The sequence below is a fragment of the Tetrao urogallus genome (genome assembly GCF_951394365.1).
Source record: "Tetrao urogallus genome assembly, chromosome: 18".
NCBI classification, from domain to species: Eukaryota; Metazoa; Chordata; class Aves; order Galliformes; family Phasianidae; genus Tetrao; species Tetrao urogallus.
Window position 1 is genome coordinate 3,291,747 of NC_136831.1, and position 16,469 is coordinate 3,308,215.

The 16,469-nt window shown below is 40.3% G+C and overlaps 1 protein-coding gene across 1 annotated transcript in view; it reads left to right on the top strand.

The window, feature by feature from the left end:
* Positions 1 to 5,666: 5,666 nt before the first annotated feature.
* CEP112 (centrosomal protein 112) overlaps positions 5,667 to 16,469 on the top strand; it is a gene marked incomplete at both ends in the record, with an annotated part of 145,394 nt that continues 134,591 nt past the window's right edge. The window contains 5 exons of the mRNA XM_079544254.1: positions 5,667 to 5,766; positions 6,023 to 6,213; positions 6,941 to 7,107; positions 11,772 to 11,871; positions 12,333 to 12,407. Coding sequence (XP_079400380.1) covers positions 5,667 to 5,766; positions 6,023 to 6,213; positions 6,941 to 7,107; positions 11,772 to 11,871; positions 12,333 to 12,407 — 633 coding nt within the window. The remainder of the gene's footprint in view (positions 5,767 to 6,022; positions 6,214 to 6,940; positions 7,108 to 11,771; positions 11,872 to 12,332; positions 12,408 to 16,469) is intronic.

Below are 16,469 nucleotides of genomic sequence, written 5' to 3' on the forward strand. Positions count from 1 at the left end.
CAAAGAAGTAAAGCAGTACTGAATGTCTCACAGACAGATACGTGGATACACAGGACAACTTAAGACCTCTGAGTGTAAATTCCAGGCAAACTTGGGAAGCGCTGAGTACGCAGTCTCTGCTCTTTTCCCTGCTGCTGTTATCCCAGTCTCCTTCACAAGCTGTGACACATTATTTCAGCCATTAACTTCCTCTGCCTCCTTCAGCATCCCTGCTACACTACTTCTCTTTCAGTATTTCCAGCTTTTATGTCATTGTAAATGATCTTCTCAATAGCAACCCCTTTAGAATAAAGTAACTTTTGGCCAATAGCGTGTTCTGATTTAATATCACCTAGACATCAATCAAATCCTTTAGCTCTTAACTGATTTATAGAAGGCCTTCCTCATGAGTAATTAGCTGAGTTCTGATTCCATTTCCTCTGTTATGTGATAAGGAGGTTATTTACCTTTAATTATAGAAGGACAGAAGGCCATCAGCCTAGGATTTTCCAGAATTTAGGCAAGGAGAAAGATGGAGTTTTCCAAAATGTGTTTAGTGGCCAAATGTCCAACCACCACTGAAAAAAAATTGCATCCGATAAAGGATTCTTCCATACTTCAAAAATATTGCTAAAATTAATAACACTATTTATGTTTTCATAACTTCAACATTACATGAAACTGCTGTTTAAAACAGCAGTTAATGTTTAATGCTGTTTAAATATTATGCAATGTAGCTGGTTCCTTTTTAAATAAAGAGAACTGTGCACCATTGAGCAATAATAATGATTTCTGGTCAGCAAGCAGCTTTGAAGTGATCTGTAATTTTCATTTCATTAGGAGGACCACTGCTGTGATTGATTCTAGCAATGTTGTGCTTGTATCTGTATTTCTAATCAGAAAATACTTAAAATTTCAACTTACTACTAAATGATGGAGGAATATTTGTTGCATGCTTACAATAACTTACAGTGAAGCACTGTGATTCTCTCCTCTTTGATAAGATACAGAAGTAAGCTACACAGCAAGCAACCTACCTTAGAACTTTTTGAAAGATCCATTTAGCACCAATATCAAAATCAAACTGGACTTGTAAGATGCTAAAGCCACTCTTAAGAAAACGTTGAACATACTCCCACCAGCTTTTTTCTAATCTTTTAAGGCTGCACATAAATATTTTAATAGTATTCCTGAAATCGTTTGTTCTTATTTTCCTATTTTTAAGGAGAGGCTGAGTCAGTTACTATCATTTAGTACTTGCTTCTTATCAGCAGATAAGAGAAGCAGAAGCTGCCTCTTCAGTTGTTAAGAGTAAATTTGTCTATTTTGTGGCACAACGTGAGCTGTGTTTGATTGCTAATATGTTCAAATGGAACTTCTAAAGGATGTCTGACTTAAAAGCCAAAATATTAATAACCACCTTAAATACATACGCAGATCACCTGGCAGGATCCTATCTGTTTGGAAATCTAGTCTGAACGTTGTGTGGGATCTGAATATTCAGGACACTAGCTGAGATACCAAACACAGTTTAATATTAACTTGTCTTTCAGAGTTAAACACTGTGAAGCTGGAATAAATAAAGTTTTCCTTGAAATGATTTGTATTTTGCACAAAAACTGTTGCTCCAGGAACATACAGATTTTTCTAAGCAGTGTTAACAAGCTTTCCCAGTTACAGCAGGATGACAACCATCACGTCAGCTGGCCCTGCTTCCTAGCTGGATAAGCAGTATTTGACTACTTGAAAGAATCACCCTTAGGAGTCAATGCTTGTATGCTGAATTTATTATCTAGTCTCCTAAAGGAAGAAGGATAGGGGTGGGGGCAGGGGGGGAGGAAATCTATGACCTGATATGTCTTTGAAGTAGTGAAGTGTTTGTGAATCACAACTTTTCAGACATGAAAGGTTTGCTTAGAAGGTCTGAAAAATAATGTATTGCAACTAGAAGTGTTCCAAAGGCTGGTATGAGTGAGTGAAACCTGTCATTTTATTTTTTAGATGTTTGAAAGAATGCCGTAAGCTGTGCTCGTGTTACTTGTGGCAACCTGCTGAGACAGTTAGAGAGATAAGAGAACGCGGTACATAAAAGTACCACGTGTTTCACTTAAATGAACATATTTTTACAATTCAGATTGGGAATTAGTTCTGTATTCTGGCTGCAATATTTAAGTGTTCTATAACCGTATATCTGGAGTTTCCCTTTGGAGGGTATGCATCGTGTCCAGCTGCAGCTTTGGATGAAGACCAGACCACCATCTTCGCCTGAGCATTTTGTTTTTCCTTCTTTTTGCACCAAAATTAAGCAACTGTCACATAAATCCAGGTAGTCTTCAAACTCTCTGGCTGCTTGCATTGGTAAGCAGACCCAGAAACTGGTTCTATTCCCTCAATAAATTTCTCCTGGATAACTGGTTCATTTCACTGGTTGACTGGTCATCCTGACTCACATTCTTTTTCACCAGCAAATGTAAGAGCAAATTTTGTTTTTCAAAGAGAAGAGTTTTGTGATTAGCATGATAGAGAGGTATTCATCTCTGAAGGCAATCCTTGGATATGTACCAATGAACAGCATACAAAAGAGTTGGCTTAAAAATTCCCTTTTCAAATATCAGATTAAAACAACAACAAAAAAAAGGCTTGTGGTGATGAACAGAAATGCAAGCCTCAGCATGTAACCCAGCCAATATGCTGCCCTTGAAAAGCCTACCTGGAAAGAGATGTGTTGTTACACCCATCAAACTTCCCAAAGCCTGCTCAGTAACAAAACTCTCTCCTCTGTGTTGGACTGACTTGAGCAGATCAGTTTCATTATGATTACAAAATTCCCATGACAAATCTGGGCACTGTAAGTGATGATTCAGAGGCGGAAATTTCAGCAGTTCAGTTACTAAAGCAAGTCAGTCTCTAGGTAGTCTTACTGTGTTGGAAAAATCTATCTATCTATATATTTCCAGTTGTTAATCATAATGAAGACATGGCCCAAACAGCAACAGCTAAAAATAATTTCAGCTGGTATCCAACTAGCAGCAATTAAAATAAAGAATGCAACACACCCAAGAATTACCTTCCACTTCTTTCAAGTCTTTGCTTTCAGGGTGCAGGCTGCAGCACAGCGCTGAGGCACCTGGCACATCCCCTTTGCAAGGTTCCTGGGGGACCTCACGGAACTGGCGTCTCCTGCTTCTCCATGGGTGCTGCCTTATCCTCTCCTGGGCCCTCTTGATGTTTTTAATGTGTGTGCACAGCAATATGTGTATGGATATATTGTTCAGCTTGGAGAAGAATGAGTGAAGGCCTCATTGCGGTCTTCAGCTTCCTTACAAAGAGGAGCGCAGGGCAGTGCTGATCTGTGCTTTGATAACAGCGATAGAACATGAGGGAGCGGTGAAGATGTGGCAGGGGAAGGCCAGGCTGCGTAACAGGAAAAGGTTCTTCAGCAGGGGGTGAAGGGCACGGAACAGGCTGCTCTGGGCAGCAGTCACCGAGCTGCAGGAGCTCAAGAGGTGTCTGGACAACAGTCTCAAACAGAGCTGGATTTTTGGGATGTCCAGTGAGGAACCAGGGATCGGACTTTATGATCTTTATGCATCTCTTCCAACTGATGATACTCCACGATTCTACATCTAAAATATTCAGCCATGTATGATGCATCGTTGTGGGGAAGAGCACAGGACACAGCAATGCCTGCACCACTTGTCAGTGACACACCAGCTTCTCAAAGAGCTCCTTCACTGCCACGAGACCCACGTGTGGGCCAGCCCGGGGCTGCATGGCCACAGCCCACGGCTGCACCTCACTGCAGCAGCTTCCTTCACATCCATCACTGCCCGCACGGACGGGAACTCGTCAGCACAGCAGGACCACCTTCAGCTTTACAAACTACACTCCTAAACGCAGCGTGTTTATTTTCTACAGCCCGTGCCACACAAGCAGAAACATCCACATCAAATTCAGGCGCGCTGCCCAACGCTGTCGGAGCTCTTTCCGAGCGGCACCGGCACACTTCGCGCCCTCAGGACGCGCACCGAACCGCCGCCACGTCCGCTCCGACCCGCAGGCCGTCCCGCCGCACGGCGCGGCCCGCGGAAACGGAAGCTCCGGGCCGTGCTGTCAGCGGAGGCCGCCGGGAGCGGGGGTGGGGTCGGTTTGAACCGTTGGCCGCTCGGCCGGGCCGGCTCCGCGCGGGTCTTTGCCCGCCGAGGGGGAGCGGGAACCGCCGGCCCGGCCCGGCCCCCGCGAGGCCCCTCAGAGCGCGGACTGTGAGGTACGGGCGGCGCGGCGGCGGGAGGGCCGGGCGGGGGGTGGGTGCTGCTGGAGGCAGCGAATGGGAAATGCCGCCGAGTTCAGCGCGGTTAGGGAGCGGTAATCCCTACGGATGGCCGCGGGGCAGCGCGCCCACAGCCGGGTGCTGCTTCAGTGCAGCGCTGGTGAACGCGAGGAGGAAACGGAGCGGGGAAATGGGCTCAAACCTGCGGGGCTGTCCGAGCGGGCCTCGGCGGGCGATGTGTGCTTTGGGCGGGGCTCTGCCATGAGCTGGCTGTGCCCGAGGCGGGGCGGGACCGCGGCAGTGCTATGGACCACAGATGGCAGTGCTATGGACCATGGCAGTGCTATGGACCACAGATAGTAGTGCTGTTGACCACAGACAGCAGTGCTATTGACCACGGCAGCGCTATTGACCACAGATAGCAGTGCTATTGACCACAGCAGTGCTGTTGCCCATGGCAGCGCTATTGACCACAGATAGCAGTGCTATTGACTACAGCAGTGCTATTGACCACGGCAGCGCTATTGACCACAGATAGCAGTGCTATTGACCACAGCAGTGCTATTGCCCATGGCAGCGCTATTGACCACAGATAGCAGTGCTATTGACCACAGCAGTGCTATTGCCCATGGCAGTACTGCTGACCATGGCAGCTCCGTTGACCGTGGCAGCTCTATTGTCCACTGCAGCTCTATTGACCACAACCGTGCTATTGACTGCAGATAGCAGTGCTACTGACCACAGATAGCAGTGCTATTGACCATGGCAATGTTGCTGACCATGGCAGTGCTGCTAATCATGGCAGCTCTATTGACTGCAGCAGTACTATTGGCCACGGCAGGTCTATTGACCATGGCAGTGCTATGACCATGGAAGTGCTATTGACCACAGCAGTGTTATTGGCCACGGCCGCTCTATTGACCACGGCAGTGCTGTGGGGATGGAGCTGCCCTCCTCCTGCAGTGCTGTGTCTGTAAATGTCCTGACAGCATTTGAGAGTGCCGCTTTGAAGCCTCCTTGGTGCTTTTTGCCTGGTTCTTTCATTTAAAATAATAATAATACATGCTAATTATAGGGGGGAAAGCTGTTATAAAAGCAGCTATTGCACAAACCTGTGTAGGTGCTGTTTTATACAAATTGCGTGTAATTGAACACCTTTTTGTGTGGTTGGCAAATTTCAAATCTAAGCAAGCATGTTCTCATTGAAAATTTAATTCAACTTCTGTAGTTTGCAAATAATAAAAAAAAATCCACTTATTTTTGTATGAATTCAATGAAATATTTAGCTTTATTTGTCATATCGTCTCAAAGCATGCCGTGTTTTGGCCTAGGACAACTAGAGACAGATCTAGGGTGGTGTTTAACCTTGTCCATTTCAATGTGGGCGATCATACAGGTTGGTGTGTTTTCTGTCAAAATGAATGGAGAAGAGGAAACATGGAAAGAGCTGGATGCCGAATTTGATCGCTGCATTGTGGATGTGAAGCCTCACATACTAAAGCTGCAGCATAGGTCAGGTAAATACGGTAACACTCATGTGTGGAGAAACACTAATAACAGTATTCTACCTTACTGCTAATTATTAGGTGTATGTGTCTTGCTTTACCAACCAAACTAGGAGCTTGATGTCTGATGTTATAAGGCATTGTTTTGTGGGGGTTTTGTACAGCTTAGTTGCTTTCTAAGTCCCTGCTGCTACTTTTTGTGCCTTGCTGATACATGTTGGATTTTCCCTGATGCTATTAGAGGTTATACATGTGTCTACCTTTTCAGAACGCCAGAGGTGTGCTCTGTGGGTTAAAAAACTGTGTGAGCCCTCAGGAGCGGGTACAGGAATAGCGGGAAGGAAGAATCGGAACTCATATGCAAAACTTTTGCTCCACATGCTGAAACGAGGAGTGCTAGAAGATCCTTTTACACATGAACCAGAACCAGGAATGCTGAAAACATTACCTTCGTACATGGTGAGCGTGACTTTATTGCTTAAATTTATTCTTGAAAATACCTGCAAGTCCTAGATTTGGCATAAAAGCAATTTGAATGAATTGAGTGGTGGTGTGTGTGGTCAGCACTGACTTTTATGTTATATATCTTGTAGCTGATATTTGAAATACCTTTCAGGGAACAAAATCCTTTATCAGAGACTTGTTTCTTCTGAATACAGATTCTAAGGCTTATAAAAGTAGGTGTTAAGGAGTAGAAAGATGATACCTGCCTAATTTTTTGAAAGGGTATAATTTTTCTTAAACAGCAGATTGCTCTCTTGCATGGAATATGATGTGCTTAACTCATATGACTCAGTAGTCTTCCTTCCTGGCTTTTGCCATGAACTCCAGCTGTTTAAACTCTGAAAGAAAAGATACTGGTAGGCACATTATCACACATAGGCAGTGTTAAGCTTGTAGTTTGTTTTCTGAAGACCTGAATGTAACATGGCATACATCAGCTTTACTGGTGCGTGACCAGTCAAGTTACCTGTGCTGAAGGAAGTAAAGTGCAGGAAAACATTGAAAAGTGCAGGCTGTGCTAATTACCATGTGTGGGGAGGTAATATTTGCACACCTCACTGACTTAATCTGAAAAATAATTTTAATGCAACAGGTATTTGTGTAAGAAACTATATTAACAGCATAAGGAATGTATTTGTGTAAGTATGTTCCAGTGTTGATTTTGCAGTTATTTCAATTACAGTTAATTTATTTTGATGAACCAAATTCAACAAGAATTCAAAGCAGTAGCCCAGACTACCTGCCTGACTGGGTGATGGGAGAGTTAGGAGAAGGTGAATCCGTGCATGAGGAATTGTGGACTTTATCTTCTAAAGAAGAGTCATCTTCAGCAACAGCAGTTACATATGAGTAAGACGTTTATGTTTGCTTTATTCAATATTTGATTCATATGTAACGTATGTTAGATCTGGCAAGCTTTGCATGTTTTAATTTGCATATATGGATTTATTACACTTCCTCATGGACTCATCTGAAATAGTGTTTCTACTTTATGTACAGAAACATCATGAACATCTTTCAACTTGATCACTTTTCTATTGTCTCATTCCTCCGTTATGTCTGCTTCCCATACTCCTGTATGTCTTCTTCCAATTCTTATAGTTCTGTCTTTTTCCCCTTCCTGTTATGTTTAAATGTTACAAACATTAGAATGTTTTGATTATGCTGTCTACTACAAACACATAGGCTTTGGCAGCTGGTGCTCTATGCCTAGATGCTGCATGTTTGCACTGAGGGTAACAAAGTTTCACTACAGATTGTTTGCAGCTGTATGTCAGAATTTGGAGTTATCTGTAGCTGCATCTTATTTTTGCAATCCGCTGTGGATTTGCAAGTACCAGCAAGCTTAAGCTGCATGTTCATTTCATATTATTATTTGGATATAGAGCTCTTCCTCTTCCATCTGATTTACAAAGCAGCTAAAGGGATGAAATATATCAGGTTATTAAGTCTTGGTTTCCTGTTGGCTTTTTGATGTATACACTTACAAAAAGTGTAAGTCATTATCATTAGCTATTAATTTTTTAGGCATGTTGATGTTTGTGCTGTCTTTCAAATTCCTTCTGTTGCAGTGCCAAGTCTTGGATTTTTAAATGGCTCAGCTGTGATTCATGCAGATTACAGGCACTCTCGCAGGTCATGGCACCTTCATATTGAGTATCTTGAAACTTTTCCTCCTATGTATCCCTTAACGGTGTGCAATTGTAACAATCATCTTAAAAGTTGCTCTTTAAAGTGATTTGTCTCATGATTCCAAGTGCTACGTTAATACTGAGGGGCTTTGTGGTACATCCCTGTGGCGCAGGTGGTTTGGTTGAGAAAAAAAGGAGTAAATCACTGCAGTAACCAGCTGTGTTACCATGTTATTACTTCTGGCTTTGTAATAAGAAGAGCCACTGGGAAGAACTGTCTAAATATTAAAGCAATTAGGCCTAGCCTTATGGGAATAAGGAATATGTTGTGCTTTAGACATGCTCTTTGAGACCTTAACTAAATGTGTGTAGCAGAAATGCTGAGTCCTGGCCTGAAGCAGCGATGGAGCACCTGGTGGGAAGGCAGGGCCAACCTGGGGGAGCTCAGGTGCGTGCAATGAACCTGAGTGACCAGAAGGGCTGGAGCCAGGATCCACCCCTTCCCAGCCCTCATTTAAGGGTTGGCAGGGAGGAACGTTGGAACTCTGACCTCCTTTCTCAGTCCGTACCTTAAGACAAGGTTTAGCCTGATCTGGCAAAGTTTCCCTGAGATGTGGTTGGGGTACTGAAGTTTTATTTTGCATTTTCTTTTTGGTCTTGTGGAACTCCTGCTCTATCTATATTGATTCTTGAGGGTTGGTAAGTTCTGTGGAGGCATGTGTTGCCTATTGAACTGTGGCTAGAGAAGCAAGTAAATGTGGTTGATGAGGTCGTTGGTTCAATGAGTTCTCAAGTGGACTCTGCTAATAGAACTTACATGCAGCTGCATTATCAGAATAAGGAAACTTGAATTGTGTGTGTTGGCAATTAGCAATTTTGATACCTCTGTATATTACATAACTTTTTAATAGCTGTAGAAAACTGTTAGACATGTGACTAACACAGGAAGAAATGCTACTGATTGTCTCAGCTACGGTGTGTCTTGGAGATGGTCTATTTAATACCTATTTACAAGTGTCTATTTTAAGATATTAGCTATAAATGACGTGAAGATAAAGTTTTTCTTTGCATGTGCAGCTTAGATCGTGCTGTCAGTGCAAGACATAAAGGCACTGGAATAACTGAACTCTGCATCTCTTAACGAGAGCCAGCAGATGGCGATCGTGTCACGTTACACTTCTGTCTGCCCGAGGATGTGAGGAGAGCTGCATCCATAGGCGTGTGACATAGTATGATGGAAATGCTGTATTCCAACCGTGACTTAATTCTTACAGATAGACTAAAACATTTTCTCGAGGCAGAACAGATATGTCAGTGCTTACGAGTATTTTTTTTTAATATGTTTGTTTATTCAAGTTTCTCTCTTCTAAAGGAAGCAGACAAATGGAGGAGTTTTGTTTGTAGTTATTTTTATCTTGTGAGATGTGTGCTGCTGTGTAGGAAGGTTTTGGCTTTTCTTGATCAGATGCTGTTTATGTGGCTAAATAAGAAGTAATAGGCAAATCTGACATGGAAACTAGGATGTAAGATCAAACAAGCTGGTGCTAGAAAGGTGCATCTTCACTAAAAAGTATTCTTTCAAGTGTCAGAATGTATTGTTTGGACAAAAATCTGACCTTCCTGGCTCTGTAGGAAAATTGTATTGTATGTTCATAGCACTACAGATTATGCCTGAGAAACACTGTTACAGATAATGTGTGGCTGTTGCTGTACAAGAAAGATCCAGTGAGTTGCCCTAGCTTTCTTCCTAGTAGCAAATTTACAAATCTCCTTTATTAGCAGCAAATTGCTTCCTTCTTCCATGCTAGTTCATGGTTGTGGCTGAAGCAGGAGTTGTGGGGCTGGTGTCGGGGCTGATAGCTCTGCACCTGCCTGCTGTGGGAGGAGAAAAAGCAATTCTTAAATAACATCCTGTGGTTGCTGGAGCCTGACTTGATAGCAGGAGGATAGAAAAGGGAGTGAACTGAGCAGTGCATGTTTGATATGAGGGAAGCTGCAGACCATCCTTAGTTTTGTTTGTAGTCAAGTAAAGTGGCTTCTTTTTCAGAACAACAAATACAGAACTAAGAATATAATTAGACTTTATTTAATACTTTTTCCTGTTGGAAAGTATTAGAGATAACTTGTTGGTTGGCTTGGATATTTATTAGCCCCTAATCTCACAATAATAGGAGCGTAAATTCTGTTCTTTCTAATTTTAAACAACTTGAACTTCATTTAGTTGTTAGGTAACTGAATGTTGTTCAGAAAAATCCATTGATAAAAGGCCAGACTCGCTGGTAGCTAAAGATCTGTCTCCTTACATTGGAAGATAACTTTGTGTAAAATGAAGTCTTGGTAAGATATGAATGAACTGGAATGCTGGAAACAGTCAATGTATTATTATCCCTCTTCCGTGTTTTTTTTTTTTTTTTTAACATCTGAGACTTTTCTTATCTAAACTTATCTAATGTATTGCTTTTAATAGTTATGTTGCATCCATGTATGCTGTTGATACTGATTGTTGCTGGAAGGGAAGGTATGCTTCCAGTTGTTGTATTTCACTGTTTCCTGCTGCTTTGATGAAAGCTGGGGTGCTGTGCTTCTTGAAAAGTTACTCTCTGCATGTCTTCCTAGAAGCAACTTGTTTATATTTTACATACAACAGTTGTCTTTTTCTTCATAAACACTTAATTCATCTCAGTGTCTTTTGGCATAACTTCCAGTGTAATTTTCTGCCAGATGGAAAGAATGAAGGGTATTTTAATGATCTGACTTGATTTTAATACTACATAGCTAGTCATAGGAAGGTGGATTTACTAACAGGAGTTTTTAATTATTTTAATGCATGTGGATTTGACACTGGAGGATATACTGGAAGATGTCTTGCTACTGTTTTGGATCTTTTGCTGTATCAACCTATCTAATAAACTCATTTTCTTTTGTTTTATTTTGTCCCGTGCTGCTGTTCTTTTCTTTCACTGTTCTGTAATTGAGAAAGGTTTGTTGTCCAGGTTTGTGAGTGACAGTTGTGTTCATGTATCTCCTATTTTTAATTCACCTTTTGTTCTTATGATTCATACAAAAAACTTTTCCACAAAAAAATCTTTGTCTTTTTCAGTACTGGACGGAACATTTTCCTTCTGTACTTGCACTGTCCTGCTGAGCTTTCCTTCCCATACCCTGTGTACATACTGCTACATTCTATGAAACAGAACTGAAGTAAAATGCAGCTGCTACAGCTTTGATTTATCTCTTGGACGTGTTGACTCCACCTTGGTTTTTCTGAGTCACTGCTTTACTACTGAGCTGTGTCTTGCCCTTGTCTTCATGTTTGTGTGTTATGTAAGGACGTACCTTGACCTGGCACAACATTTTTGGTACTTCCTGAACCAGTCTTCCCTATGGGTGCCCAACCAGCATCATCATTCCATTTTTTCTCTGAGTTGTCTGTCTTCATCCTATTGTGTCTGATATGTTTAGGAATAGCAACCTGGTCCACAAGGAGGAGTCCCTGCCTGTAGCAGGAGGGCTGGCACTGGGTGATCTTAAGGGTCCCTTCCTATCCAAACCATTCTATAATTCTATGATTTATTCTAAAATCTGTTGGGAGACATTATTTCATGCAGTAACTGAGATATGCAACGAGCACTTCTTAATATACAAGATATACATGATGTTAATTCTCACTTTAATGTACTGTTTAAGACCTTATACTCCTTTTTAAAGAGCCTTTAATAATACAAAAATTCCTTTTTTTTTTTTTATACTATTTTTGACCATTATGTCTTGACAATGATCTTTCCTTTTAAAAAGGATGTTAGTTGAGGAGTAAAATCAGTTGTGTGACACAAGTTGTTGAAAATGAATTCTTCTCTTTCTGCTTACTTTTTGTAATAATAGAGAGAGATTCAAGTACGATGGGAAGCCAACACTGAGATCACAGTCTACGAGTCCTCTTCTCCAGAATGATGATGATGATGACCTAGCAGCACCTCTGCCTGTAAGATGCTTTGCCTTTTTCTAATAAAACTTACTGCAGTTGCAATGAATTGCTGTTATCTATCCCTGTGGAGCTGGTTTTTTTCAGTTGTGTGAATGCGTACAGATGCAGATATTAAGGAATGAGTAACACAAAAGGACTAAAATCGCAACCTGCCCTCTGCAAGTACATGGGGAAGATAACTTCTTATAGGATGTTCTCAAATCATCCCAAAGGTTGACCTATGTTTAGTGTTTAATGTCTACTGCATTGTTAATCCCAGGCTTGGAAAATTGTTTGTGTCAACATCATCTTGTAGTACAGCATGCTGCTGGTAACTGAGCTATTTGACTAAAGCTATCACGGGTACCATGACACAGTTAGGAAGAGTTTTGTAGGTATTGCCAAATCTAACAATGTTTTCTTTAACACTATGTCTCTGTCAACTCTTCTGATATTTTATTTGACTTTTTCTGTTCCAGGACCATCATCATAAGAAAACTATTTCTGTGGATGACAGTGACCTTGATGCACGTCTCAGTAGTTGGAATCTTGGGGTAAAAACAAACAAACAAAACAACAGTGCAATACTTCTATACTTGAAATGAAAACTCCTTATTCATGTAGTGTGCAACTTTGAATTTGTCAACAAAATCTTATGCAAGGATCAGTCTTTTAGAAATAAAGTGGTAAAGCTTGGGAAGGCTAATTATGAATTAGCCTAAAAGGAAAACATTCAAATATCTTATTTTTAAGCAATAATAATTTGATTGTCCTTAATGTAATTATTCATAAGAAAAAACTTTCTGCTGATCAAAACTAAGTATCTTTTTCCAGTAGAAATGCAGACTATTTCTAGAGAACTTGATAATATTTGAATTTATGCTAACATAAAGAAGAGTTTGTTGATGTATTATTAATAGGTGACCAGATAATCCTAATTCTTTACACTATTGTCAGCCCGGAGTGATATGACAGAATTCTAAAGTCTTGGTTGTAACTCAGTGTTTTGCATGAACAGCTGAGTTCTCTTCAGAAGAAGCATAAATGATAAGAGAATGTGAAGTCTTCTTGTGTCCTACTCAGTGTTTCTCCTGCTGTTTTGGTGAATTTTAGCATTCTAAATGTAAATTGCATGCTTTCTTTTCTTCTGAGAGAGAAGAAAGTCTTGACCTTGAGGCAATCCAGGAGCTGCCTGACTGCTTTCTCCAAACTGAGGGTGTAGATAATGAAAAGATTAGTCTGGGGGATTGTTATTGCTCCTCAGAGCTCTTTCCATTTTATAGAGTAATATAAGATTGATTTGTAGCAGTCCTCAGTTTAAAGAAGAATATATCCTTCAAGGATTGTCTTTCCTTGTTTTTTAAGTGAGGAGAGCTGATTTTCAAAAGCTTTTCAAGGGTAGTTAACTTCAATTCGTGAAATTGCTCTTCAGGTGACTGAAACAAATGTACCAACAGTCACTTGCAGATTCTGAATATTCAGGTTACATGAATACCTGAATTATATGGCTGTTACAATACCTTGAGCTCTTAAAGCTGCTGTAGGGGGGTACTTGCATGTGGCCTCTTACAAATTATTCCAGTCGAGGCTGACAAAGAATCCCTGATATCAAGCACTTTGTTAGTGTTAATCTTTTTTCTTGCTTGTCCCTTTAATTCTGTTTTTTTTTTTTTTGTTTTTCTAATTGAAATTTTGAGTTGCATTCATTTTGGGTTAATAATAGAGGGTTATTAAACTACAGCAATCCTCCACTGATATAGAAAGTCTCTTGGATAACAGATTGGCTACAGTGACACACAAATCAGTTGTTTAATTACCATCAATGAGAAGAGACTTGAACCAATTGCTAGTGAGAAATTGTGATCACGTGGGACTTGTGGGGGTTACAGCAAAAAGGATTTGAGGTCGTAAAAGAGAGGCCTCGAAGTGGTTGGAGTTGAACAGTGTATTCCTGCTATGGATCATGGCCTCCAGTGGATATCTAAAGTAATCTTATCTTTTCTGTACCAAGCAGAGGTCAAAGCCAGGCAGGCTGTAGTTTGGATGTATTTGTTATTATGGGTAATAACATTTTCTATACAAAAAGTCAGACTCTCGCATCATTTTGCTTTCTAGTATTGTTGCTTCTTGTGAGTAATAAAAGATCATTTTTTTTGTTTGCCTTGCAGCATTTCTGATTATCTCTATCAAACATTTTATTGTTTAAGCTCTTTATGTTCTGGGCATGATTGGTTAAATGTCTTTAAAAAAAGAAGTTTTGATTGTGATAAGTTTGCTTTCCATACATGGAATGCTAATGTTAACTAATGTTAAATACATTATAAAAATGTGTTTTTCTTAGCCCTTATTGACTCTTATCTAAGCTGATGTGGGCTGTGCCTTATGAAGTGTTAATGCCTTGAAGTTGCATTTGCAATGTAGAAAAGAAAAAATCCTTTTGTATTATTGTTTGAAGGGAAAGTTTCAGAGCTGGGAGTTCGGACAATTCAAGTAATCTTTGGCCATTTTGTTACTCTGAACTCTTGTCACTGTTTAGATATTTTAGAATATATTGAAGAATTCCTTCATTATCTTTTATATTTTATTAACAGCTGTCAATAAGCTTTTTGTTGGAAATTCAGTATACATCATGAACAGGGCATCCCCACATTCCCTTTAATTATGTTCAAGAAGTAATTAAATGTTGTAAAATGTGTGGTATTGTAAAACACATGGACAGAAGCTGGTTGGCTAAAGCAGTTACTTGCCTTAGAAACTTTTTTTTCTTTTGAACTTGTAGGTTGCAGATAAACACAATTTTTGTATATAAAATTTAAGTCATGTCTAGGAGTAAGAATGGATTAAACACTTGTGTATTCTTATCTGAGCAACCTGTTTTTCTTTTCCTGATACTTCTGGTACCTGGATAAGTAGCAGAGGGGGTTTTTAATCAGGGAGAATGTCAGTTTTCCTTATGGAAATTCATCCAGGACAGGAGTTAACTTTTTCTAGAAGTGGTGTCTTCAGTCCTTAGTACCTGGGCACTCAGATCTTGCCCAGAAGAATCTATCCTGGGAAATGTTGTGGCATGATAAAGGTTTAAGAGTATCAAGGTCAAAGGAATTCTGTGGTCATTGGCCTGAAATTCATTCTCCTTGCTTAAGGAATTCTATATAACACAGGGTTAAAGCAAATGCAAACACAGAGTTCTTGGATGGCTGCAGCAGCAGTGCATGATATGTTTTGTGTACTTGGCTCATGCCTGCCTGTGTCTTTCCAGTCTAGTTCAGCTCAACCACTTCTGTACAAACCATTTTATTATCTTCTGTTTGGTTTTTTAGTCTTTCTGCTTACTATAAACATATCTACCGTATATGTTATGGTGTTGGAGGGCAGCAACGCTGTGAAAACTTTCCCACAGTGAACTCCAAATGGTGTTGTGACTTCAAAAAATAAATTCTACTTCCATGCTGACAAACAACCTCCATGTGCTTTAATGTTCTTCCACTAAGACTGCAGAAGCGGCATTAAAGTGAACTTCCCTACAAATTATGATGTTAGATAAGAATGTCCTTACTCAAATTTCCTGAAGCTACTCAGCAGTTATTTCTGTAGGGAACATGCTGGCTGGCTGGGTTTGTTAGATTAAAGTCAGAACTTAGGGCAAGGTTCAGTTTAGTTGTTTACCATTTCAAAATCTTAACTGTTCTTAACTCTTTCATGTGTGTTTTTCCATCCTTGTTTTGAAAACAGTCGCATTTTGTCTTTGAAGAAGCTTACAGGGGGAATGTGCAACAAGCCTGCTGATCCAAATGTTTTTTTTTCTGCACATTAATATATACAACATACCTTCTGATTTGTTTCTGAGCTATCAGAAGATGCCACCATGTATTATTGAAAATAAATATACAGTGATAAGCATCTTCTGAAGAACAAAATGTGACTTGGGGAGAGGTAGAACGAAGCCTTGTTATGATGTTTACTGTGTCAAAAGAGCAGAAGCTGTGGTGTAAGACTGACAGAAGGTCTGTATGCTGCTCTCAGCTTGAGGATATCCTGTGGCAGGACTTAGAGCACAGAGTGAGCAGGAGCACTGTCATTGCTTTTGTGAGAAACCATCTTAGCTCAGCTTACTTTTCTTATCAGTGCGTTACTCATTGCTTTAATTACTGGCTTTTAAGTTCTGTGCTTTGAAAATGCATCGTTTTGGCTGCTATGTGCAGTACAGACTAGAAATGTTGGAGTTAAAAATTATGGCTTGTTTACGTCAAACTCAGTTTTGGATTCTGTGTTTTTATGCTGAATCCTTCATTTTTATTTTTTTTTTTTTTCAATGTATGGGGGGGAAAAAGATGTTAACAGAAATAGTCTACTTTACGGGAAGTATTTTTTTTCCCTCTTAATGGGAATCTGATTATGTATAGCCCTCCCAAAGCCAAGATTTACTGGTTTATGGGGACTCAAGAACAAGAAGGTGACAGTGCCAGTCCTCACAAACTGAAAAATGGTTTCTTGTCTGACTGCCCAATAGAATAGGAGAAACAAAAGTCTTTGCTACAAAGAGATTCAAAATGTCATTTTTTATGAAGAAGTGGTATTTACAAATTTGAGTTCAATTCTAGTTCAAATAAAGATGT